The 26829-nt window shown below is 35.9% G+C and overlaps 1 protein-coding gene across 1 annotated transcript in view; it reads left to right on the top strand.

The window, feature by feature from the left end:
• LOC111569049 (natural resistance-associated macrophage protein 2-like) overlaps positions 1-23010 on the top strand; it is a 25339-nt gene extending 2329 nt beyond the window's left edge. Inside the window, exons 2-16 of the mRNA XM_023270993.3 lie at positions 4761-4850; positions 6486-6628; positions 6736-6858; positions 11028-11147; positions 12420-12526; positions 14750-14820; positions 14916-14983; positions 17529-17684; positions 17765-17923; positions 18010-18096; positions 19815-19934; positions 20134-20283; positions 21484-21557; positions 21642-21795; positions 22549-23010. Of these exons, the coding sequence (XP_023126761.2) occupies positions 4761-4850; positions 6486-6628; positions 6736-6858; positions 11028-11147; positions 12420-12526; positions 14750-14820; positions 14916-14983; positions 17529-17684; positions 17765-17923; positions 18010-18096; positions 19815-19934; positions 20134-20283; positions 21484-21557; positions 21642-21795; positions 22549-22656 (1730 nt within the window). The 3' untranslated portion in view covers positions 22657-23010. The remainder of the gene's footprint in view (positions 1-4760; positions 4851-6485; positions 6629-6735; positions 6859-11027; positions 11148-12419; positions 12527-14749; positions 14821-14915; positions 14984-17528; positions 17685-17764; positions 17924-18009; positions 18097-19814; positions 19935-20133; positions 20284-21483; positions 21558-21641; positions 21796-22548) is intronic.
• Positions 23011-26829: the final 3819 nt, after the last annotated feature.

Genomic DNA, 26829 nt, shown 5'->3' with positions numbered 1-26829 from the left:
TCTGTGATCTGCAAGTTGTAATGTGTAAATGATAAACAGAGGCATACTGTTGTTGAAATTTAACTTATATTTCTTAAGAAATATCAGGATGTTCATAATAATTGCTAATGTAAAAAGATAATTCAGTAAATGTGAACATTTGCAGAATGTACTTTTTTGCACTAACACAAATTAAATATTTGGAGTCGTTGTTATTTATAGGTTATCATGCTATGATTTTACTGATCACTTGAGGTCAAATTGGGCTGAATGTGGAACCTGAACTAAAATGAGTTTGACACTCCTGCTTTATAACATCAGCGTTCATTTTCACAGGGACAGTTTGATGCATGTGTTTCTGCTTTGCTTTAGTTTAAAATCCTTCTTGACTTTAACAATGATTCCTTTTATTTCCAACAATCAGGAATCACTCCGAGTTTCAGTTTCCAGTAAAGAATCTCTAGCAGGGAGTAAAAGTTTCCTCAAGAGAAGCTAAAGGTGTCACTTTACAGGATGAGTCACCTGAAGGCAAATATTGGAAGAAACCTGAACTTAAAGGCCTACAAACTAAGAATAGTAAAGCTCTGCTCAGATTAATTCTACCTGCTCTATAATGGAAACACGTCATTTATTAAAAAAAAATAAAAAAATAAATCACCTGCAGTCGAGCAAAATGCATGATATCTGGTGTTTATTTTTTATATTTCACTGTGTTAATGCCACATTTTCTACTTGTAGTTCTGCAGTTTTGTTCAAGTCAGTTCATTTCTTAGATGTAAACTTATTCATTTACTGTCAAATGGTACCCAACCAAAATTTTACTTTTCTTCTGTAACTCTGTAAAAATGAGACCTTTAATTTGCTCTAATTAGTTCTGACCAAACATCTATCCAACATCCTTATATGAGGCTTGAATGTTTACTAAAAAGGCACTTTTTAAAGTTTCACCACTTTTTCACGTTTTCTTATTATTTGCTTTTATGATTTTTAAATGAATTTTTATATAATCTATTTTATTTATCTGTCTTTACTTTGTTTTTGTTGATTCATTTTAATTTTATCATTTACTTTTTGGTCTGTTTTATTTATCTTTTATTATTCTGTCTAAAAAAATATTTATAGAATTTCTGACTATTTGTTAGTTTTTTTAATTTATCTTTTACTACTTCGCTTTTAGTTATATAATTTATGACTTACTCTTCAGTCTATTTTATTTGTCCTTTATTACCTTTCTTTAAAAAATATTTTTTATTACTTTTTAGTCTACGTTATTTATCTTTTATTACTTTACTTTTTAAATATATTTTTAGTTATATTATTTGACTTTTTAGTCTGTTTAATTTCTTTTACTGCTTCACTTTTTTAAAAAAATATTTATATAATTTATGGATTACTCTTCAGTCTATTTTAATTGTCTTTTGTTACTTTAGTTTTTATTATTTTTTATTTATATAATTTTAACTAACACTTTAGTCTATTTTATTTATCCTTTATTACTTTGCTTAAAAATTATTTATATAATTTATTACTTACTTTTTAGTCTATTTGATTTATCTTTTATTATTTAAGTTTTTAAATATGTTTTTCATTCATATAAATTATGACTTATTAGTCTGTTTAATTTATCTTTTATTACTTTACTTATGGTTATTATTATCATTATTATTATTATTTATTTATTTAAACTTTGACTTACTTTTTAGTCTATTTTATTTATTTTTATTAATTTATTTTTAATTTTTTTATTTCTATAATGCCTTACTTTTTCATCTGTCTATTTATCTTTTATTACTTTACGTTTTATTATTGTTGTTATTATTACAGTTTTATTTACATACATTTCAACTTGCTTTTATTTTTCATAGTTTTTTAGTTATATACATTTTTACTTTTTAGTACTTTTAAAATTTTACTTAGTTTTTATTACTATTCTTTTTATTCTTCTTTTATTCTTATATAATTTCTGATTTATTTTTAAATGTATTTTATTTGTCTTTTGTCACTGTGCTTTTTTAAGATTTATTTGCATCTATAAATTTTGAACTACTTTTTAGTCAATTTTTTAAAGATATTCGTCGCTGAGATTTGAACTTAACTTAAATGTTACTCGACTAGTGATTTTCACTCTTTGTCCCAACATTAATATTTAATGACGTTGTACCTTCAGACTATAAATCTGTGAAGATGAGCCATTTAATTTGAACTTCTTAAAAGTTTTCTACAGTGAATTATCAGAAAACAGAAAAGTTAAAACTATGATACATCCCATAATACTGATGCTGAAAGTTGGGTGTAGAAGAAAAATGGCACTAAACAAGAATTAGATTTAGTGTTTAGACTGTGACATCTGGAATGGATGTAAAACTGATTTGGCTGCAGTTTTTATCAGAACTTAAATGTGTTTCTCATTCCTGAACTGATGAAGTTCTGAGGCTCAGAAATGATGGAGAAATATCAAAAATGCACTATTTCAGCCCACCTTCGTGTACTTCAAAGGACTGTAGCTCTGAAAATATTCACAGTATGAAGGTCAAACTTTGCATGACTTCATTAGATGTACTGAAGTCATTGCAGATAAAGAATCAGCTGATTCTGAGGAGGGACTTCCTTCAGATCCGGTCGGTTTTATAAGAAATGAACCACAGAGGTTAAAGTTCATGTGGATGTTATCATGTTTAATGATATTTATTATTTCCTGTTAACATCCCATAAAGTTCAGACAGGAACTGACAGAGTTGCTGTCGTATGCAAACCCGGATTATTACAGTCACACTTTCACCAGCAGAATGCGACTTTAACTGATCAGCAAAACAATAATCCGCTGCAATTTAAATCAATCATTATTGATCTGAGTCTAAATATTCTAAACATCCAGCTTAATTTATTTGTCTTGCATGATTATAAACAGAAAATCTCTTGAGTTTTAGTTCAGTTTCAGTTTTAATTTGGCACCAGGGGCTGCAACTAAAGATTGTTAGGTGGATCCTTGGCAGAACTGTGTGACGATCGGCTTTGGTTTGTCTGTTTGTCTGTTTATTTGCAACATTACTCAAAAACGGACAAACGGATTTGGACGAAATTTTCAGAGAAGGTCAGAAATGATACAAGGACCAAGTGATTAGATTTTGGCAGTGATGCAGTTTCTAGTCTGGATCCACAGCTTTGTTAAAATTTCTGTATCATTGCGAGAAAGCAGCATGGCGTCACTGTAACTATGACTAAATGAACACTACGTCAGCTGCCTGCTGCGATCACATGATTATGATCCTACTACAAATTGACTGCTGCGGACTTATCGGGACTTATCCATCCGAAATGATACAAGGAACAATTGATTAAACAATAAAAGATGTTGAGAAAAATGTTTCCCAAATGTCTTGTTTAGTCCACAACCCAAAGATATTCAGTTTATTGTCGTAGAAGAAGAAAATATTCACAAAAATTCACCCGTTTTTCTTGTAAAAAATAACCCATAGAGCAATTATTCGATTATTAAAACAAGCTGACAGTTAATTTAACAGTTATCAGCTAATGAATGAATCGCAGCAGCTCTATTGGCATCACAGTCTGACCATAATTATCAAATCGCAAGAGTGTTCTTACAGTTTTTTTTACATTTTACAAGCTAATTATGAACTTGTATACACCACCGTTCAAAAGTTTGGGGTCACCCAAGCAATTCCATGTTTTCCATGAAAACTCACACTTCTATTGATGTGCTAACATAACTGCACAAGGGTTTTCTAATCATCAATGAGCCTTTCAACACCATTAGCTAACACAATGTAGCATTAGAACACAGGAGTGATGGTTGCTGGAAATGTTCCTCTGTACCCCTATGGAGATATTCCATTAAAAATCAGTCATTTCCAGCGAGAATAGTCTTTCACCACATTAACAATGTCTAGATTGTATTTCTGATTAATTTAATGTCATCTTCATTGAAAAAAATTGCTTTTCTTTCAAAAATGAGGACATTTCTATGTGACTCAAACTTTTGAACGGTAGTGTATATATTTAGTAATTCAAAGAATTTGAACCAAAAAAAATGCAGAAATGGTGAAATCAGTAGCGAAAATAGTGGCTGTAGATATGGATGTGCTATTGCAGCTATATGACATAAAAATGTGTGAGAAAATTTGTAAAAATTGTGTCTCAGTTTGCAAAAAAAGCAATAGATCTGCACACAAGTCTGTAAATGTAAATTAATCTGCGGATTATTTTCCTGATTCGTCGTTTCGTCTATAAAAATGTTAGCAAGTGGCAAAACATATCTTGTTGTGTCTAACCAACAGTTAAAACCACAACCAATTTCAGTATTATATATTACCAATATTATTTTACTACAATAGTAGAAAAATATGACATCACTGATTTAAACAGTAACCTTCTTAACATTGTGAAATTTTTTGATTGTTTTTGCTTTTGTCACATTTTTAATCTCTTAGCTTAGAAGTAATGATGAGCTCATTTTCAGTTATTCTAAGTTTAACAAACAAAACTCCCCTCACATCAAACTTTATGTATGTTTCTCTACGTTTTTTTTATTACATTTCTTCCATGTCACTGGGATGCAAACGCCCTGATATAACTGTATGTTGATGTCTTTGAGGCCCAGAAACAAACTTTTTCTTCCCAGCAGCTTAAATCCATCCTGAGTCTGAATGAACAGATAACCGACATACATGTTTCTCAGGGTTTCCTGTGTGAAGCATTTTGTTTTGTGTACGTCGATGATATAAGTGGCTTTAATCCATGTATAACGACCTGTTTGCTTCCAGCCAGAAACCCTCCTCTTGAGAACATCCACATCTCCTCACTGCCTCCTGGTTTTCCCACAGACCAGGAACCAGAACCGACCGTAGAACAAGGTTAGGATGTTTGTTTTATACACAGATTTTTAAAATTTCTTTCTTTGTTGGCACTCAGTTTCATTAAACACCTTTCAGACAGAAACTCTGCTACAAGAAGCATCACAGCCAGAAACAACAAAACACAAATCCTGAGTGTGTGGAGAGAAGTTAACGTTTAGTTCTTTCATGTCCCTTAAACCAGAATTTTATATAATTATTTCATACATTTATCTCATTTCATCCAAGACTGTGCTGGATTTCCTTTTAATTCAGTTCAGTCCAGGATGAATTTAATGACTATGATGATTCCCTGACTTTTCTTCTATGCAAACTTGACTCTTCAATGTCACTGGTTTTCAACTTTCTGGACTGTTTTGGATCAATTAGTGTCTTCTTGTGAGCTCCCATCTGTCAGCTGACAGAGCTCCCAGCTGCAGGCAAAACAGGATCAACTAAAGATGCTATGACTAGCTGTTGCAGAGCTTTCGATGATATATTATGATCCTCCTCAGCAGATAAAGTGCTACAGTTGTCATCCTCGTACCTGCCTATTAACCAACTGACCAACCTAACAACCAACCGAACGATTGCCTTACTTACCTACCTTACTACCTATCTACCCACCATACCTACCTATCTACCCCCTGACAGACTTACCTAGTTACCTAACTACCTACTGACGAACCGACTTACCAACCAACCTATCTATCGACTTACATACTGAGCAACTGTCTGACCAACTGACCAATCTACGACCCACCTACTGACTTACCTAACAACCACCTACCCACCTAACTGACCTACCTACAGACCGAACTACCACCTTACCAACCTATCTACCTACTAGCCCCCTGACTGACCCACCTACCTACTGACAGAGTTATAACTTACCAGCCTACCTACCGATGGACCTTCTGCCATACCTAGCTACTGACAGACTGACCGACTGACCAAACAACCTACCTACTGACCTACCTTTTTACCTGCCTACCTACACACTGACCCACTTCCCGACATACTGATCGACTGACCAATCTAATTACCTACCTAACTACTGACCAACCTACCTACATAACTGCCTAGTTACTGGCAACCTACCTATCTATCTAGTTTCCTACCGACCATCCTACATACCTACTTAACAACCTACCTATCAATGTACGTATCTAATGACCCACCTACTAACCAGCTAATCTATCTTCCTATTGAGTTACATAGTAACTTGACCTACCAGTGTGCTTACCGACTAACTAATCTACCTTTCTACTGACTGACTTATTAACTGACCTACCAGTCTGCAGTTCTACAATTTCATTTTGATTTCTATAACCGCTTTTATCCAAAGTGACGTATGTGGCACAGCTCTAAGGACCTTGCCTAAATGTCCTCACTGGACAACTGCACCCTAACCGGGATTTGAACCACTGATCTCCCATGCCAGAGTCAGGGGTGTTAGCTATCCAGCTAGTTCATCAGCTACTTATTGACCAACTTACCACCCCACCTCCTACCATCTGAACTACTAACTAAAGTACCCCTCTACTGGCAGATCTACCGACCTACCTGCAGATCTGTCTTTCGACTGACCTACCTTCCTACCAATCTATCTATCGGCCTACTCACTTACTTTTTAACACTTCTGTGGATGTTCAGCCCAGGACGTGTTGGATGAAAAACCAGTAATCCAGACCACCTACACACACAGAGGACAGTTGGTTTTCCTCCAGAACAATAATGAACCTGTTGCCACCACTTACTTTGATCAGAGGGTTCCTGTTCCAGATGAGGACACTGAGGTAACCTACACTTTAAACCTGTGTGAAAAAATGATGCTAATTTTTGTTATAAACTGCAGATTTTGTGCTGACAATGTTACAGCTGGTGTTTTTTGTCCCTCCTGTAGAAGAGGATTAGTCTCCGGAAGCTCTGGGCCTTCACCGGGCCGGGCTTCCTGATGAGCATCGCCTACCTGGACCCAGGAAACATCGAGTCTGACCTGCAGTCGGGGGCTAAAGCTGGCTTCAAGGTAATTTGGAATTATCTGATGCCTGTGTTACAAAGCAACTTCAGCATATTCAGGATAGCTTTTCATTATCTGCCTTCACTGAACCCAACAACCACAATTAGGATAAGTGGTCTTAGTTGGTAAATCAACCAGAGTTTCTCGACCTGATTATGACTCCATTCAAATGAAAGAGGCAGAGTTTGGAACAGATGACCAATCACTGACATGGACAGGTCTACTGGCACCAGAGTGACATATTTTACAAATGAAGAGTAAACTGTCATGTTAGAGAAATACAAAGATTTTAAACATATAATACAGACTTAAATTGATAGGGCCCACGTAGATCTTACAGTTATTATAACTGTGTATTCTATGTATAATGTGTTGCTATAATGTATTCTTACAAACAGTTTTATTATTTCAGCCGCTTGGTGGTGTTAAATGTTCTTGTTAGCAAGTTAAAAATGAGCACAAAAATTAGGGATTGACGGGTTTGAGTTGACCAATACCGATGCTGATTATTGCTGATCAAGAAAGGCCAATAACCAGTATTTGGAGCCGGTATATATTAAATGTAATGTTTTGTTTAATGTTTTGTAAGCTAAAAACAGCCCACCTACTGCAGCTAGATTCAGGAGGAAATGCTGCAGAAAAAAGCACGCAGGCTGTGTAGTTAATATGTTAATCAATACCTGTGGAATGTACTGGAAAAACCAGTCAGATCCATGAAAATCTCACCTCACAACTATCAGGACTTAAAGCAGGGATGTCAAACTCATTCTAGTTCAGGGGCCACATTGAGCCCAATTTGATCTGAAGTGGGCTGGATCAGTAAAATCAGAGCATAGTGACTGATAAATAACAACAACTCCAAATGTTTCCTTTGTCTTAGTGCAAAAAAGTACATTCTGAAAAGGTTCACATTGAAGGAATTATCTTTTTACAAAACATTATGAACAACCTGAAATTCAGCAACATTATGCCTCAGTTTATCATTTACACATTACAACTTCCAGATCAGAGTGTCTACAAAGGAACACAACATTTAGTCACAGGTATCTGGGACTGAACGATGTAGTATTTTACTTTATGATCAAAAAAACAAAAGTCTGAAAAAACAAAAGACAAAAAACAACGAAAACAAGACAAAATATTACAAAAATGAGACACAAAATGACGAGAAACAAAATCTCAAAAAATGAGACAAACAACATGAAACAAAACAAAAAGAGACAAGAAATTAGACAAAAACGTTTCAAAGCAAGAAAAACAATGGACAACACAAGTGAGGCAAAAAAACACAAAATGACACACAAAACGGTAAATAAAGCAAAACACAAAACAACAAAAACAAGAAACAAAACGACAAAAACATGAGACAAACTACAAAAATCAGACAGACAGCAAAAACAAGACAAAGTATTACAAAAATGAGACACAAAACAACAAAAGAACAATGAACAATCTAGTATTTTACTTTATGATCAAAACAATTTGTCATGGTCTGGAAATTATTTTAAACTTATAGTTTTACAAATTTACAATTTGCAGTTAATGTCTTCTCTAATTTTTACACTATACACCGTCGTCCTGAGGGCCGGATTGGACCCTATGAAGGGCCGGTTTTTGCCCACGGGCCACATGTTTGACACCTCTGAATTAAAGGATCTGATGTCTTCATGCCTGAAACTACAGATCAACTTCAGAGATCTGTGGAGTTTGTGTCTGAACAGCTATTTGGCAGCTGGTTTTAATGTTATGGCTGATCTCATTTAAAAAAAAAAAAAAAAAAACACTCTTTAGCAAACATTTAAATGCTTTTTCCACGTGTCTCTATCTTTACATGAATTGCAGCTGAGTCAGTTTCCTCTTATTGTGCTGCATCACCAACTTATTACTGCATAAACTCTTCAGAACTGATTCAAACTGGCTGAACTCACTCTGAGCATAACAGAGTCCGTTGTTACTGCAGCTCAAAGTTTAACAAACGTGAACTTTGCTCTGCAGAAGCTGTAAACATTCCAGAATTCATTAGTGCCGTCATTTAAATGAGTGAATATTCGCAGAAGCTGGCTTTGAGTACAGCGTTTGCAGGAAATATTATGACTGACTGAGGTAAAGCAATCAAATAAAAAAAGTTTTATTTGTGTGTCTAAGATGAGAAATAACAGTAAAAAACTGTACGAGACAGTATTTAGTCTTCTATCAGGTAATAAATATTATATTGATCCACAGATAGTTAAAGATTGAAAGCAAAATTTCAATTGCTGGGGCGCTAATGATTATTTTTAGGGTTTCCAAAAATAAATATTAAGGGGTTTTTTGTTTGTTTGTTTTAAAGGGAAGTAGATACAGATTATAAAGCATCAGTACAGGATGCAGAAGGATCGTATCAAGACTTTTTATTGTTTCTGGTGCATGAAGCCAAAATGTGTGCTTTTTTTTCATTTAAAAAATGCCTATATGTTGATTAAAATGTAAAGGTGGCTCTTAAGAAACAAAAGAATCAAGTTATTTGATGTGCACGAGTCAATTTTAAGTCAGTTTACTGCTAATCACATTTAAAAATAGCAGATGTTGACCAAAGTGTTGTACAAATGAAAGAACAACAATAATTATCAGTGAAATAAATTCCCAAAAAAGATCAGTTTGGTTTAAAAAGCAAAGAAATGCAGACTGAAACCTTTCCAATGGGATCAACAGAAACCCACTTTTAGATTTAAAAATATGAATTGGACCAATTAGTGAAATAAAACTACATATGAAGTATGTATAAATGTGGTGTCTGTCGACGTCCTTGAAGGTTCTACTGAGACACAAATTCAACACAACCAGACTTTTCTTTGTGTCGACTAAACCTGAACCCCCGGTTAGAGATGATGTTTGTCATCAGCGCTCTTTGCTAACCTGGTTTACTTCTTTATACTCACAGAAAATAGGTCATTTGACTCTTCTTCTGCACAAAATAGAGCAATTGTGTGAGGAGCAGCTTGTTATAGTGAAGAAATATGAGGAATATGTACATTTATTGGGGTGAAAAGCAACACTGTTACTGCAAGTGATGCAAGAAGAAAACTGTTAATCATATGATTTAATATAATTATTTTCTTATTTAGTAACTGTCAATGCAGCTGCTTATTTCTAACATAAAATGATAAGCTTTAAACTTCATTTATTCAAACATGATACTCAACATTTAGGTCTGACACATAATGAAGGAGATGTAGAAATCTCTTTATTCTGGACAGATATGATAGGATGAAATAAGCCCTAATGAATGTGTAGCGTTACAGCAGCAAAGAGCAGAGTTCAGACATGTAGGGAAGGAAGTTTCTATTTAGTAGAAACAATAAATTTCCTTAAAGTGTTCTTTAAACATCAGATGAAAGTGCTTTCTTTCAAACATCATTAGAACTTGTAGTTAATGTGAGTTAATGTTGTGGGAACGTTCCCTGCTTGCTGAGTTCCTCTTTCACGCAGAATTTTGTTGTTCTGAAAATGTTCTAAGAAAGTTCTGCAAAGTTCTAGTAATGTTTTCAGTGGGGCGTTTTCTTTTAGTTCCCAAAATGTGAGTAGAAATCTCTCTAAAGATGTTCCGGAAAAGTTCTTAAAACGTTTTCTAAATATGGGAACATTGTGGGAACGTCTTATAGCAGAACATTCTCAACAGCAACATCCCCAAAACATCCTGAAAACATTGCACTAGAAATGTTCCGTCTTTGTTAATATTTTAAATTATAGGAACATTTTATAAAAATACATTCTGTCTTTTGAGGCCTTCATAACGTCTGGAGAACATTTTTTGAATGTTGGTTTGAGAGCATTCTTCTTTTGTTATCATGGAACATAATCTGATAACATCTTCTGAATGTTAAAATGTTCTGTTTTAGTTCACTTTTAACCTCACAGGAACATTATTTGAAATAATAAACATCCTTAAAACATTGCTTGAACATCAGATTAAAATGTTTTCTTTATGATATCATTAGAATGATATCATTAGAACTTGTAGGTCGTGTTGTGGGAATGTTCACTGCATGCTGCTGCCATTCATAAAGAAGTCTGCAAATTAAAAAAAAAAACCAATGCTTAAAGAAATGTTTTACGTACATTATATCCGCAGTTTTTATTCATTTTATTTTACCGCTGCAGGTTTGTTGTGAATGTGATTTTTCCCGTCTTTGCAGCTCCTCTGGGTTCTGCTGGGAGCCACGGTCATCGGTCTGCTGCTGCAGCGGCTGGCGGCTCGACTCGGCGTCGTCACCGGGATGCATCTGGCCGAAGTCTGCAACCGGCAGTATCACACGGTGAGAAACCTGCTGCGAGGACTTCACATGTTCCTCTGCTGCACTGATTCACCTGCAGGGTTTTATCAGATGGAAACACAACCTGACTCGATGCATCGATAATCAAACCATTCAATTAAAACAAAGCGGGAGGCCATGACTGTTATATAACATTTACAAGTGGCAGCATGAGTCATTCTTGTGCTTTTCTTCCTCTATACCTGCAGAGAAAAACTTAAAAATCATGTAATCGTCCCCCTCTGTTATCTCAGGCCCTTGTACTGCTGTTGTAGTCCTTTTAAGATTCTGCACTAAACGTGAGAAACATCTGCTGAGAGCTGCATTGATGCTCCTGTTGACTCTCTTGTTTCATGACTTTAGAGGACCTGGAGGGTCAGTTAAAGATGATTTCTAAAGGATCAAAGTGATGTAAAACTGGGAGAAAGTCACAGAAAACCACATTTTATGTACAAAATAAGGCAGATAGGAGCTTTTATTGTCATTGGAGGTTCTGCAACTAGCTTCAGTTCAGCATCTCTCAGATCAAAGTTGTGAATAAATGACAACAACTAGAAAAACACTCAGAGAGCGCAGTACTCCGTTAAGGCTGCTCATTCCCATATATAGCATTGTCAGAAATGCAGCTTTTTTTTTTTTTTTAGAAATGCAGCATTAGTTTACTGGTCATTGATGATCAGAAATCACGGCAAAATAGAATGTAGTTATTTAATATAGATGTGCCCACAAACAAAATGAGCTTGTGCTGAGCACAGGTATGTGTTATGCATGTGTACATTATGTACAGATACTGAATCACGTGACCTAAATATGTAAATTGATGGGACTCAGAAACATCCCCACAATTTAATCAATTTTTCCTTGTATCAGTTCTGATGGATGATAAGTCTGCAGCGGTAGATTTGTAGTAGGATTGCAACCATGTGATCATCGTAGTGTTCACTTGTTGTCATAGTTACAGTGACGCTGTGCTGCTATCATGCAATGATACAGAAATCTTTAACAAATCCGTGGATCCAGACTATAAACTGCATCACTGCCAAAATCTAATCACTTGGTCCTCGTGTCGTTTCTGACCTTTCCTGAAAATTTCATATAAATCCATAAATAAATCTGATTTTCATTAGTTAGTTTTCAGTACATTTTAATTTATTATTACTTTTGGCAGTTTCAGGTTATTTCAGTGGCCATTGTGGGGTTTTCTTGCTTTAACAGAAGTACTACTCGTACCAGACGCTGTGTTGTTTGTGACGTATCTTCTTCTCGTCCGTCCAGGTTCCTCGTATCATCCTGTGGCTGATGGTTGAACTGGCCATCATCGGCTCAGACATGCAGGAAGTCATCGGCTGTGCCATCGCCTTCAACCTGCTCTCCTCTGGCAGGTGATGTAACAAACATCAGCTCAACAGCTGCTGAAGCAGAATCACAGTTGGGTCATTTTAGCTCAATGCACTGAACGCCCCATCGCCTGACCATCTTCTTCACAGACTTTTTAAAAAAATAGTGAATATTGATTGAGTTGACCTCGTGTCAAATCCGAAGTCAAAGGTGACTGCAATTTTGGAGTTAAAAATGCTTAAAGAAAGTGACAGCATGTTGAGTTTTGTGTTGTTTTCTTTGTGCCAGTCTGTGGATCAATGTTTAAAATGCCATAACTTGCCATAATCTGGCTGGAGACGTGGAATTTTACAGGCTCATTGATATGTACGTATCAGTGTTGCAACCCTGCTTTGACAGAACAATACAAACCAAGTTTCAAGTACATTTGCACAGTTTTGAGTCTTTTAGGACACTTTTGGAGTCATTTTTGCTCAAGTTTCAACACATTTTAAAATGCTTTTAACTCATTTTTGACAGGTTTTAAGTTAATTCAGGCAATTTTAAGCCCCTTTGGACAATTTTGAATTCATTTTAGGCACATTTTAGGATATTTTGGAAAACTTTTGAGTCATTTTGCACGGTTTTCAGTCTTCTAGGAACATTTTTAATTCATTTTGGGCAATTTTTAAAGCATTTTTAACATTTTTGCGCAATTTTGAGTCCTTTTGTACAATGTTTGAGTAATTTTGGATGTGTTTCAAAGCATTCAAACAGTTTTCAGCTCAGTTTAGCGAGGTTTCAAGTAATTTTAGGCAATTCTGGGTCCCTTTGTTGTAATTTTTTAAAAACAATTTTGGCCAATTTTCAAAGCATTTTAAACTGTTTTAATTTATTCTGGACAGGAGTCTAGTCATTCTGGGGCAATTTTGACATTTTTTAAAATTCATTTCTGACATGTTTAAAACATTTTGGACAACGTTTGAGCCATTTTACACAATTTTGATCCCCTTAAGAACATTTCTAAGTAATTTTGGTCAATTTCCAGAGCATTTTAGACCATTTTTAAAGATTAATTTATGTTGAGTTTCAAGTCAGCTTAGACAGGTTTAGGTCATTCTGTGCAATTACGAGTCCAGTTGGGCAACTTTTTAAACATTTTGGACAAATTTCAGAGCATTCAAATAGTTTTCAACTCGGTTTGGACAGGTTTCAAGTAATTTGGGACAATATTGAGTCCTTTCATCCAATTTCAAAGCAGTTTTAGTCCCATTTTAAAGCATTATAGACAGTTTCTGACTCAAATAATGTAGCAAGAGTCCTGAAATTTTATAGGCTAATTGATATGCACATGTGGTCTACAATGGTGCAGCCCTGCTTTGACAGAACAATGCAAACCAAGTTTCAAGTAATTTTGCACAATTTTGAGTCCTTTAGGACACTTTTGGACTCATTTCGTTCAAGTTTCAAAGCATTTTAAAATGCTTTTAACTCATTTATGACAGGTTTTAAGGTACTGTAGGCAATTTTAAATCCTTTTGGACAATTCTGAATTCATTTTAGACACATTTTAAGACATTTTGGACAACTTTCGAGTCATTTTGCACAATTTTGAGTCTTTTAGGAAAATTTTAATTAATTTTGAGCAATTCTCAAAGCATTTGTAACATTTTTTGCACAATTCTGAATCTGCTTGTACAATCTTTCAGTCATTTTGGACAAGTTTCAAAGCATTCAAATAGTTTTCAACTTGGTTTGGACAGGTTTCAAGTAATGTGGGGTAATCTTGAGTCCCTTTGTCCAATTTTTCAGCATTTTTAGACCCGTTTCAAAGCATGATAGACAGTTTCTGACTCAGATAATGTAGCTAGTCCTGAAATTTTATAGACTAATTGATATGTGCGTGTGGTCTACAGTGGTGCAACCCTGCTTTGATAGAACAATGCAAACCAGTTATATGAAAACCCGCCTCTTAGAGTGAACAATGAAATAATGAACAATGAACATCTTTTTTTAAACCAAATTTGCACCATCATGTACCTGGTTTGTATTATTCTATCAAAGTAGGATTGTACAATGCTTCTTTAAGGATTTTTAATTAAAAAACTAACATAACCTGCGATACCAGATTTCACACGTTTTACTGAAAAATTTATGTTAACACAGAAAAAAATCTGACAAATATGAGATGGTCAGGTGTAACCTTTTTTATTTTTATTTGGTGAATTAAGGTGGGATGATCCATTTTACAAGTGCTTTAAAAAGATTGTTTCTGTGTTGGACCTCAGGATTCCTCTGTGGGGAGGCGTCCTCATCACCATTATCGACACCTTCGTCTTCCTCTTCCTGGACAAGTACGGTGGGTTGAGATTTCCATTCATTTTGCTGGATTTTCACACACTGTGCAGCAGCTTTTCAACAACAAATCAAACACAATCATATCTTTCCCTGCAGGTTTGAGGAAGCTGGAGGCCTTTTTTGGTGTGCTCATCACCATCATGGCCATTACATTTGGATATGAGGTACAAACATGTTTTTTATCTCAAACTAAACAGAAAAATTCTTCAAACTTTCTAAAATGACTTTTTTTTCAGTGTTATTTGGTCCGGAAATGTTTCCAGACCAACATGAAGGACTTCAACTATTATCATAGAAAATATTTCAGATTTTACATGTCTTGGTAGAAGATACCCAGTAAAAAACATCCAGAGAGCTCTAGGCTGAATGTCCAACTGTGTAAAACGGAAACTTGCCACTTCTTGAACAACAAAAGTAAAGGTTAGCCCAATGGGAAGATCTGGGACCCACTGTAAATCGATCAAAATCCAGCTACAGCAATAATCAGAAGGGGCAGATCGAAACAAAGTCCCTGCAGGAAAAGTTTCACTACTCTGTAATTACCTTGGTAAGGCCACCAGGCAGTTGTTTCAGGCTAACAAGACCAGAAGGAGAAAGAGCCATAAGTCTAGTTTTAATGTTACTGTAGACATAAAAAAAATATTCATAGTATCACCTGTTAAATCTGATTTAAAATGTTAAATTGTTTGTGATTTTGCCCCCAAGATAAAAAACATTTTTTTCCCATCTGTTTTACACTTCTACATGACAATGTCTTTATATCAGTGCAGCAACTTTGGCAGGATTTTTCCCAAATGTCCAAATACTGTAACTTCAGTTTTGTCTGAATTTAAAAGAAAAAAATTACAAGTCATCAAAACCTTTATGTTCTTAACATTTGCAGTTTGACTAACTGTTCGGTTTAATTTGGCTTTTTAGATAAATATAATTGGGTGTCGTCTGCATAACAGCGGAAATCTATGCAGTGTTTCCGAATAATATTGCCCAAGGGGAGCATATATGAAGTGAAAAATTACATTAGCTATTGAGTGGAAGGAACAGGACAGGCCTCATCCAGTTGACACCTTTGGCATCATGAAATCTTCCTTTTTAACAACATCATGCATTTTTCCAGACAAGCTAGATCTGGTCCATTCATATACCTGCTTTATTCCATCTGAAACTGTCAGGATTCTCATGCTGACCATCTCTGATTTGCTTGAATTTTTTTTATCCTGAACTATGGATATTTAACATAGTAACCATGAATTTTTTGTTTGATATGTCAAATACTGTCAGGGATAACCTTTATTTTCAAAACTGCCCACTAACCCATATTAAGCACTTTTTTTTCAGTGCAAGTGGGCCAACCAACAGTTTGTTTTTTTGTTTTTTTTTTAAATATTTCAAATATCGAACTACATATCCATAGCTTAAAATAAAAACCATCTATGGTTGAATATTTAAAATAGCATCAGTTAATTTTCATCTTTATATATCATATACTTTTTTTAAATAAATAATTTTTTCAAAACTGGTGGTCGACCCACTTTCAGCACACTGTTGTCAATGCCTAAAACATGTCCTGAAAGTGGGTTTACTGGCAGGTTTTACAAAAACAGAATGTCCTGAAAAGTATTTGATATAATAATTTCACAGATACCTTCATCCATATATATAGTTTAAAATAAAATAAAAAATCTATGAATATTTAAAACAGTATCTGTGAAATTTTAGCTTGAAATATCATATACTTTTCAAGATATTTTTTTTTTTTTTTAAACTTGTGTTTTTTTTTAAATTTGATAATCTAGGAAAGTATTTGACATATCAAATCAAAAAATAGTTTAATAGTTTAAGATGAACAAATCTATGTATTTTTAAAATAGTATCTGTGAAATTTGAGCTTAATATATCATATGCTTTTTGAAATAAAAGTCTTCATAAAACTGCAGGTGGATCCACTTTCAGCACTTTATTTTCAACACCTAAAATGTGCTGAAAGTGAGTCTAAAAGATGCATTGTCTTGGAAAGGATTTGACATATCAAGCTAAAATTTTTACAAATAATGATAGCCATAGTTTAAGATAAATATGTATGATATTAAAAATGGTATGTGTGAAAACTTTAGCTTAATACATCACTTTCTGAGTTAACTGTTCTTTTTTAATGTGCCAGAAGTTTCGTTAGTATTTGATATTTCAAGCTAAAATTTTTACAGATACTTTTATGCATAACCATGGTTTATGATTTAAAAAACTATTATGGCAAGTCAGAGAATCAGAAAAATCTGAAAATGTACTGATATTGAGATGGAACGACGAACTTACAGACAAGTGACACAATTTTATAGTGAGTCTTGTGGAGTTATGATGCCATCACAATGTACAGCCGAGGCCATATTTGAGAAAAAAACTAAGTTAGACAATCATGCCGCTGCAGAAAAAGTTGTACTAAAGTTGTTAGAATTTAGCACAGAAATGTCTCAACATACTTATATTTTTGTTATTTAGGATTTTTCCTCTAAACACCATGAATGTCTGCAGCAAATTTAACATCAATCCGTGCTTTAGTTGTTGAGGTATTTTACTGTAGATCCACCTTTTACACCTGATCTCCTATGAGCAGGTAATAAAACTCACCAGGTGACTTTGTGCATCCAGATTTCTGTTGTATTTACTATAAATGTGCAGCGATGCATCAGAGTTAAAATGGTTCTGTCCCTCCAGTATGTGACAGTGGCTCTGGACCAGGCCCAGCTGCTGAAGGGGATGTTTGTTCCGTACTGTGAAGGCTGCAGTCCGGTCCAGTTGACTCAGGCTGTCGGCATCGTGGGCGCCGTCATCATGCCTCATAACATCTACCTGCACTCAGCTCTAGTCAAGGTCTGGACTCCAATCCAACTTCCTGTTTATTCAGCTTTGTTAAAACTTATTCCAGCTCATCTGTGAAATGTTCTCCTCAGTCTCGAGAAGTGGATCGGTCCAACAAGAAGGAGGTCAAAGAGGCCAACAAGTATTTCTTCATGGAGTCGACCATCGCGCTGTTCGTCTCCTTCCTCATCAACGTGTTCGTGGTGGCCGTTTTTGCTGAAGCTTTTTACCAGAAAACCAACGCCGAGGTGGTCAGTATCTCTGCAGTCGCTCTTATAATCACAAGAGTTCAGTGTTTTCTGGAGGTTTAACGTGTTGTTTTCTTACTGGACTTCAGCACAGCGTCTGCAATGAGTCAGGAAGTCCTCATTCAGACCTGTTTCCTCTGGACAACGGAACTCTGGAGGTTGACATCTACAAAGGGGTTTGTCTTCTCTTGTTTAATCATTTTACTGTTATTGCACAGAAAGTACAAACACAACCACAAATCCAACCACCTGTTAGCAGTAATAGATAAAGAAAATAGGTGAAAACGATAAAATAACAAAAAAGTAATATATAATGTAAGTAAAGATGCTTTTTCTTATCCACAATATTGATTTAAACTCCACAGTAGACAACCAAAGTGAGATTCAAAATTGAATACAGGGGGTCGTCGGTTTGCGACGTCCTCGTCCTACGGCGTTTCGTTGTTAGATCGGAAGTAATTACGTGGAACTAGTTGGCCAGTGGAGTGGACGAATATTTCGTCACTCGGCGCTATAAAATGGCTTTGTTTACATTCGCCGGTTGTACACCATCTTGGATTGTGCTACTTTCGCAAACTTTTTGCCTTTCATTATGGCTCCCAAGTGTAAGTCGGACTCTTGTGATGGCAGTGCCTCGAGGAAAAGGAAAGCCATCTCCATGGATGTTAAATTAGATACACTAAAATGCTTGCAACATGACTTTTCCAAAGAACTGATTGATATCGTGATGCACGTAATGACTTTGTTTACATTTTCACTGGATTTCTGACTTATGGCGATCCGTAGGAACGGAACTCCAACACAAGTCTAGGACCCCCTGTAACTCAGAAATAACTGCATTATTTCTGAGTATTTCTTTTTATGAACAACCAAAAACAAATACTTTTTAAAGATTAGTAAGTTTATGTGTATTTTTTCAGGTGTTAATATTTAACTTAATATTTTGTTAGTTTTTGACATTTCTCAGAAGATCTAAATGCGATTGGTGCAGAAAACTGTTAACATGAACAGTAAGAAAAGATCAACTTTATTGATCTCTCAGTGGAGACTGTGGCTTGTTTATATTTATGACCTGTCGACTTCCTGTTCGTGTGGAAGCATTATGTGACTGTTTTCTGGAGGACATGAAGCAGCTGCATATTTTTCTCACAACAGTGTTAACAACAATAACACCAGTAAGAACAACAACATTAATAACAATTTAATAATATCAGCAGGAATAACAACAATAATAATTAGAAAAGCACTCAGAGAGCACAGTACTGATGGGACTTGAAAACACCCCCACAATTTAATCAAAAATTCTTTGTATCATTTCCAGTGGATAAATCTTGATAAGTCCTCAGCAGTGGATTTGTAGTAGGATCACAATCATGTGATCATCAGCAGGCAGCTGACGTAGTGTTCACTTGTTGTCATAGTTACAGTGACACTGTGCCGCTATCTCAAAATGATACAGAACTCTTTAACAAATTCGTGGATCCAGACTATAAGCCTCATCACTACCAAAATCTAATCAGTTCTTCCTTGTGTCGTTTCTGACCTGCCCTGAAAATTTCATCCAAATCCGTTTTTCCGTTTTTGAATAATGTTGCGAACAGGCGGACAGACACACGAACGTATGCCGATCGTCACATAACTCCATCACGCTCCTTGGCAGAGTAACTATATCAGCTGTAATAATAACAATAATAAAAAAATAATATTGCAAGGAGTATTTTAAAAGTCCACAATATTCGTCATTCACAGAATTAACAAGACAACAAACAAGAGAAACAAAGAACCAAGGCTCTTGTCAGGACTGATTTTTGTATTTGTGTAGCTGAACATCATGATTTCTGATTCTGAGCTGTCTTGTTTTTGTCATTTCCTGTCCTCTGTGTTATTTCTTTAGGGGGTGGTTCTGGGCTGTTTCTTCGGCCCGGCGGCGCTCTACATCTGGGCAGTAGGGATCCTGGCAGCTGGTCAGAGCTCCACCATGACTGGAACCTACTCTGGACAGTTTGTCATGGAGGTCAGTGAATCAGGGAAGAGTCATTTGTACAGTATGTAGGATGAACAGTGGAAATATTAGCCTTAGATCATCACATTTATCACAAATATCTCCTCCCTTGTTGAATTTTTACTTTACTTGCGCCACGTTTAGGCATCTTCACAAGCTCCTGGGTGGAGTTTACTTATTTTATGTCTCAGACTGGTGTGTTTTCATTCAGGGCTTCTTGAACCTGCGCTGGTCACGTTTCGCCCGGGTCTTGTTCACCCGATCCATTGCCATCACTCCCACCCTGCTGGTTGCCGTTTTCCAGGACGTCCATCACCTGACCGGGATGAACGACTTCCTCAACGTACTGCAGAGCATGCAGGTCTGACAGGACGTTAAACTGCAGCTCATCATCCATTCCGTGTGTTTCTTGGTCCAGGTTCTTCTTCTTCTTCTTCTTCTCCTCCTTCTTCTGTCCTCAGATTTAACATTAAATTCAAATCATATAAAATACTTTTGAGTACCAATCATCTAAATAACATTAAAACAATGAAATTTCTGCTTTAATTGATTTCAAATACTGTTTTCCACACTGTGAACATTCATGCACAAGCAGACAATTTAAAGCAGGGTGTCGAACATGCGGCCCGTGGGCCAAAATCGGCCCTCCAGAGGGTCCAATCTGGCCCATGGGACGACTTTACAAAGTGTAAAAATTACAGAGAAGACGTGAACTGCAAATTGTAACATTTAAAATAATTTGTAGACCTTGACAAGTTGTTTTGATCATAGAGTAGATTGAACATTGTTCTTTTGTCGTTTTGTGCCGCATTTTTGTCATGTTTTGTCTTGTTTTGTTTTTTGTCTAGCTTTTGTCATTTGTTTCATGTTTATAGAGTTTTGCTTCTCGCTTTTGTCATTTTTTTGTGTCATTTGTGTAATTTCGTGTCTCATTTTTGTCATTTGTCCATTGTTTTGTCGCTTTATCACTTTTTTGTCTAATATTTGTCTCTTTTTTGGTTTTGTTTCATGTTGTTTGTCTCTTTCTTGTCACTTTGAGTCTCATTTTTGTAATATTTTGTCTTGTTTTTGTTGTTTTTGTTGGCTTTTGTCGTTTTGATCATAAACTAAACTACTGTATTGTTCTGTTCCAGATACCTGTGATGAAATATTTTGTGCCTTTATAGACACACTGTGATCTGTAACTTGTAACTGGTAAATAATAAACAGGCATAATGTTATTGCAATTTAACTAATTTTTCTTAAGAAATTTCAGGTTGTTCACTATGTTTTGTAAAAAGATAATTTCTTAAATGTGAACATTTTAAAAACATACCTTTTTGCACTAAAACAAAGGAAAAATTTGGAGTTGTTGGTATTTATAGATTATTATGCTCTGACTTTACTGGTCAGGTTCACTTGAGATCAAATTGGGCTGAATCTGGCCCCTGAACTAAAATGAGTTTGTCATCCCTGGTTTAAAGCAAAGGAGTGTGCAAGAAAAGTCCAACTTTAGCGCCTCCCAGTGGACGAAGCAGTAACATCTTAATAAAACAGATTCTCACTTTTCTTCTTCTTCCAGCTGCCATTCGCCCTCATCCCTATCCTCACTTTCACCAGTTTACCATCTCTCATGAACGAGTTCGCCAATGGACTGTAAGTTCACCTCGGATCTACAAACAAAAGGCTGATTTTTACAGTTTTTTCCTTTGAAAGCGTCTCTTTTCCGTCTTCCTACAGCGTCTATAAGATCGGAGGAGGCCTGGTGATCCTGATCGTCTGTGCCATCAACATGTACTTTGTTGTCATCTACGTCACGACACTGAACGCTGTTTGGCTTTATGTCCTGGCAGCGCTTCTCTCTATAGCGTATCTGACGTTTGTAGGATACCTGGTAGGTAACAGCAGCAGGTAGAGGAGATAAAACTGAAGTAATTCAACCTAAAACTTGTTTCAGCAAGATACACCGCAACTTCTAAGAGGCTGAACTGTACAATAACTCTATCAGAATTGCAAATCTCTGCTTTTTGTCTCTTAAAAAGTACAAAAAACAGTGAATAATAGACATTTTAGAGACAGTTTTGCAAATATCCTGTTGGCTTGTCGTTCCTCTTGCTGTTATAATTTGGGAAAATTGAAAACCAACATCACAAGTCACAAGATGGTTGAAAGATGGCATGAAATCAAATTTGCTAAAAGAGCTTTTATGTCCTATTTTTTCATAGTGACTGGAATTTAAAAAATTACCTGATATGATTCGTCGATCTGCAGAAAATTAGCCAACTGAAGCACAAAAACTCGGAATTGAACAGGAATTTTTCCAACAAAAGTTTAGTTAGTTTATTCATTTATTTTTGCAGGGGCAGCACACGATAAAAAGTAAATGTACAAAAGGTACCTAGCCACAGGTACAGAAAAAAGAGAGCAATAAATACTCTTCATAAAACAATACAAACTTAAAGTCCATCAGTGGGAGATAATTAATAAAATCTGTAAAAACAATAGAAAATCATTGGTGTTGACAATTTTGTCTTGATTTCAGCCAAGCTGGTTTTAAACGATCTGAAGACTTTCTGGAGCAACTTTGAAAACTCAATTAGTCAAAAAAAGAAGCACTCTTTAGTGAATCTGTGTTTGTGTGCTGCAGGCCTGGTTGTGTCTCATCGCTCTGGGAGTTTCTTGTCTGGATCCGTCCAGCAGGAGAGGAAACGATACGACGATCCTGATCGAGCAGCAGCCGGAGTTCGACTCCTGACGAGTTTAAACGGACACTGAAGGTGCAGAAACATTCAGCTGATTTATTTATACGAGAAGCCGTGAAACTTTCAGATGAAATTTGATGTTTGGATGGTGCTACTGATGTTTTTGTCTACCATTCAATGAACTGTTGTATTCAGAATTGTCTGTATTCTTACCCTAATATGTGTTTTTCCCAGATTGACAGATTCACAGATGTATATGAAGCTTTTATAGTGAATTTTAAAAGGAAGCCAAACAAAACATGTTATATAAATATGATTAAAGGAAGCCAAACAAAACAAAACATGTTGTATAACTATGATTAAACCTTTTGAGTTTTTTTTGAGTAATAAACACAATCTGAAACTCACACTGTCTTGATGAAGCCGTTTTTGATTTGGTTTATAAATGACACCCAAACTTCTAACTTAAATTCTTGCACATTTATAGCGAGTATTAAATGTTTCAGAGACATATGTTTACCTTTTGTTAGTGGCACAGGTTCCATTTTGACATCCCAGTGTGTCAAGAAGCTTTAAAATGTGTTAAAATGAGCTACTGTGGAGGGTTTTTTTCTTTCAGAAGGTTGTGTGTGCTGGAAAGCAACATAACAAATTAGCTTCATAAACAATATACAGTAGCAGTCAAAAGTTCACTCAGTGGTTTTTATTTATTTTAATTATTTTCTACATTGAAGACATCAAAACTATGAAAGAACACATTTGGAATTATGTAGTAGCCATCAAGGAAACGGACACTACGTTAAAGAATCTAAAATATAAAAAACATTCTGGTTTGTTTAACATTTTTTTGTTTCTGACATAATTACTCCACCAAGGAATACGGTGGGGTTATGTGATGATCGGCATTGGTTTGTCTGCTTGTCTGTGCACAACATTACTCAACAACGGATGAAGAGATTTTAATAAAATTTTCAGGGAAGGTCAGAAATCCCACAAGGACCAAGTGATTAGATTTTGGAAGTGATGCGGCTTATAGTCTGGATCCACGGATTTGTTAAATATTTCTGTATCATTGAAAGATAGTGGCATGGCGTCACTGTAACTATGACAACAAGTGAACACTACATCAGCTGCCTGTTGACAGTCACATGATTGCGATCCTACTACAAATCCACCACTTATCATGACTTATCCGTCGGAAATGATACAAGAAACAATTTGTTTAAATTGTGGGGGTGTTTCTGAGTCCCATCAATTCCACTGCCTACATGTTTAGGTCACGTGATTCAGTATCTGTACATAACGTACACATGCATAACACATGCCTGTGCTCAGCGCAATGTCATTTTGTTTGTGGATACATCTATATTAAATGGACACATTCTATGTTGCCGTGATTTCTGATCATCAATAACTACTAAACAAATGCTGCATTTCTAACAATGCCATATAGGGAATGAACAGCCTTGATGGAGTACTGTGCTCTCTGAGTGCTTTTCTAGTTCCACATGTGTTCCTTCATAGTTTTGATGTCTTCAGTATTAATCTACAATGTAGAAAATGATTAAAACACTTAAAAACCATTGAATTGAGAAGGTGTGTCCAAACTTTTGATTGGTAATGTACATTAGATGAAATTATGAATGTAAACATGTGAACAGCATGAATTTGACACATGCACAGATCAGACACTTTGAACTCTTTGTCGTGTTCCTCAAATCGGTGTGGCAGTGACTATTATGCTGCTGAAGAGGACATCAGGGAGTACTGCTGCCATGAAGAGCTGTTTGTGGTCTGCAGGGAAGTTTAGATGTCAAAGTAACATCTGCATGAATGCAGGACCCAAGATTTCCTAACAAAACTTTATCCAGAACATCAAACTACTTCTACCTACCTACCTACCTACCTACCTACCTACCCACATATATACACTACTGTTCAAAAAGTTTGGGGTCACCCAGGCAGTTTTCATATTTTCCATGAAAACTCACACTTTTATTCATTTACTAACATAATTGCACAAGGGTTTTCTAATCATCAATGAGCCTTTCAACACCATTAGCTAACACAATGTAGCATTAGAATACAGGAGTGATGTTTGTTGGAAATGTTCCTCTGTACCCCTATGGAGATATTCCATTAAAAATTTGCTATTTCCAACTATAATAGTCATTTACCACATTAGCAATGTCTACACTGGATTTCTGATTCATTTAATGTTATCTTCATTGAAACAACTGTTCTTCTTTCAAAAAATAAGGACATTTGTAAGTGACCCTAAACTTTTCAACGGTACTGTGTATTTTTTTTTTTATTACTACTACTATTTTTTTTGTTAGACTTTTTAAAACATTTTTTTCCTCTTCTTCTTTGTACAGTTATTTTTATTATTCTCTTTCTTTATTCCTAGGGTGACACCAACAGCCTAACCCATATTCCTTGTATGTTGTGAGGCCATTAAAGCTGATTCTGATCATAGACTGTATATACAGTGTATGATTCTGATCCTGATTCTGAAATATCTCACCCTGCTGTTGTGCACTTCCTGTTCAGTCCACAGGGAGGCGCTGCAGGCTGCAGCAGAGACTCCTCAGATAGAGTAAACATCAGCTTACAACACATTACAGGGTTACATCATGTGTGTTGTTACAGCAGCTGCTTCACTGAACAGAATAACCATGAATGTGTGTTTAAAGCCTGCAGAGCTCAAACTGGAGCTGCTGGTTCCTTCCAGGTCCTGAAGAATCTTCTCAGGCAGATGGACAGGTTTTTCTGTGCATTGTGGCGGGGAACTTTCCCCCCCCGCCATCTCTCTCTCTCTCTCTCTGCCTGTCATGGAGGCTGAGTTATGTAAGAGGGGAGAGTCCTACTGCCGCCCCTCTCTGTTTTTGTTTTTCTCAATGAGCCAATGTCTCCCTGCCGAGGCCTCACAGCCTGTCCAGTAGGCCCCTTTCCTGGAAACAGAGCCTAGCAGAGGCCACTCAGGGGCAGGCCTGCAGGCTGGAGGAGGAGGTGGAGGAGGTGGAGGGGCTCTTCCAGCAAATCACATGACGGTGGACCCTCCAGTCACAACTCCATCAGGCTCAGAGGCTCAGTTCAGCAGCCAGTCCGTCAGCAGCATGACTGGATGCAGCTAAAGCATGAGGCTGGAAGGAGACGCTCCCAGGTGTGAAATGTAGAAGTAGAACCACAAACCTGACGGACAGAGAGAGAGAGAGAGAGAGAGAGACAGACAGAGTGTGTGTGTGTGTGTGTGTGTGTGTGTGTGTGTGTGTGTGTGTGTGTGTGTGTGTGTGTGTGTCTTTGTGTGTCTGAGTGTGTGTGAACATATGACTTGATGAATGGTTTTCTGTGGGATTCTGTCACATGTTGATACCTGATCAGTGGAATAGAAAAAGGTGCTCGGCCTCTCTGTCCTTGACATATTTTAAAATTAGCTGCACAACAAACTGATCCAGGCGTTTATTTTGTATTTTTACAACATACTCGGACCATTATGTGTTGTAACTAGAGGTTCAAAGCTGCTGATTTGATTTTGTTTTTGCAAAGCAGAAATCATTGCTGTGTTTTACCACTGTGGTTCACCAGAACTGATCCAAGCTTTTCTTTTGTATTTTAACAATGCATTTGTGCTTTATATTTGCTATGAAGTTATAATTAGAGGTTAAAAATTGCTGACTTACTTGTATTTTCTTTCATAAGATCTCATTACAGCAGATATTTCTGTTGTGTTTTTCTGCTGTGGCTCACTAGAATTAATCCAAGCTTTTATTATGTATTTTGACATTATACTTGAACTTTATATTTGGTATTAAATTATAATTAGAGGTTGAAATTAACATTTTCTTTTGATCTTTTTGCAAAAGATCTTGTCACAGTAGAAATCACTGCTATGTTTTACTGCTGTGGCTCATTAGAACTAATCCAAGCTTTTATTTAGTATTTTGACATTATATTTGTACTTTCTATTTGGTATTAACTTAAAATTAGAGGTTAAAATTAGCATTTTATTTTCATCCTTTTTGCAAAACATTTTGCTATATGCAGAAGTTATTGCTGTGTTTCACCACTGTGGCTCACCAGAACTGATCCAAGCTTTTATTTTGTACTTCAGCAATGCATTTGTACTGTATATTTGCTGTTATTTCTCAATTAAATTTCAAAGTTGCTGATTTATTTTATTTTATTGCAAAAGGTCTTGCTACAGCAGAAATCAATGTTGTGTT

This window comes from Amphiprion ocellaris, chromosome 8, assembly GCF_022539595.1.
Source record: "Amphiprion ocellaris isolate individual 3 ecotype Okinawa chromosome 8, ASM2253959v1, whole genome shotgun sequence".
Lineage (NCBI taxonomy): Eukaryota > Metazoa > Chordata > Actinopteri > Pomacentridae > Amphiprion > Amphiprion ocellaris.
Note: the sequence above shows the minus strand (reverse complement) of the source record. Positions and strands in the feature narration are given on the sequence as shown.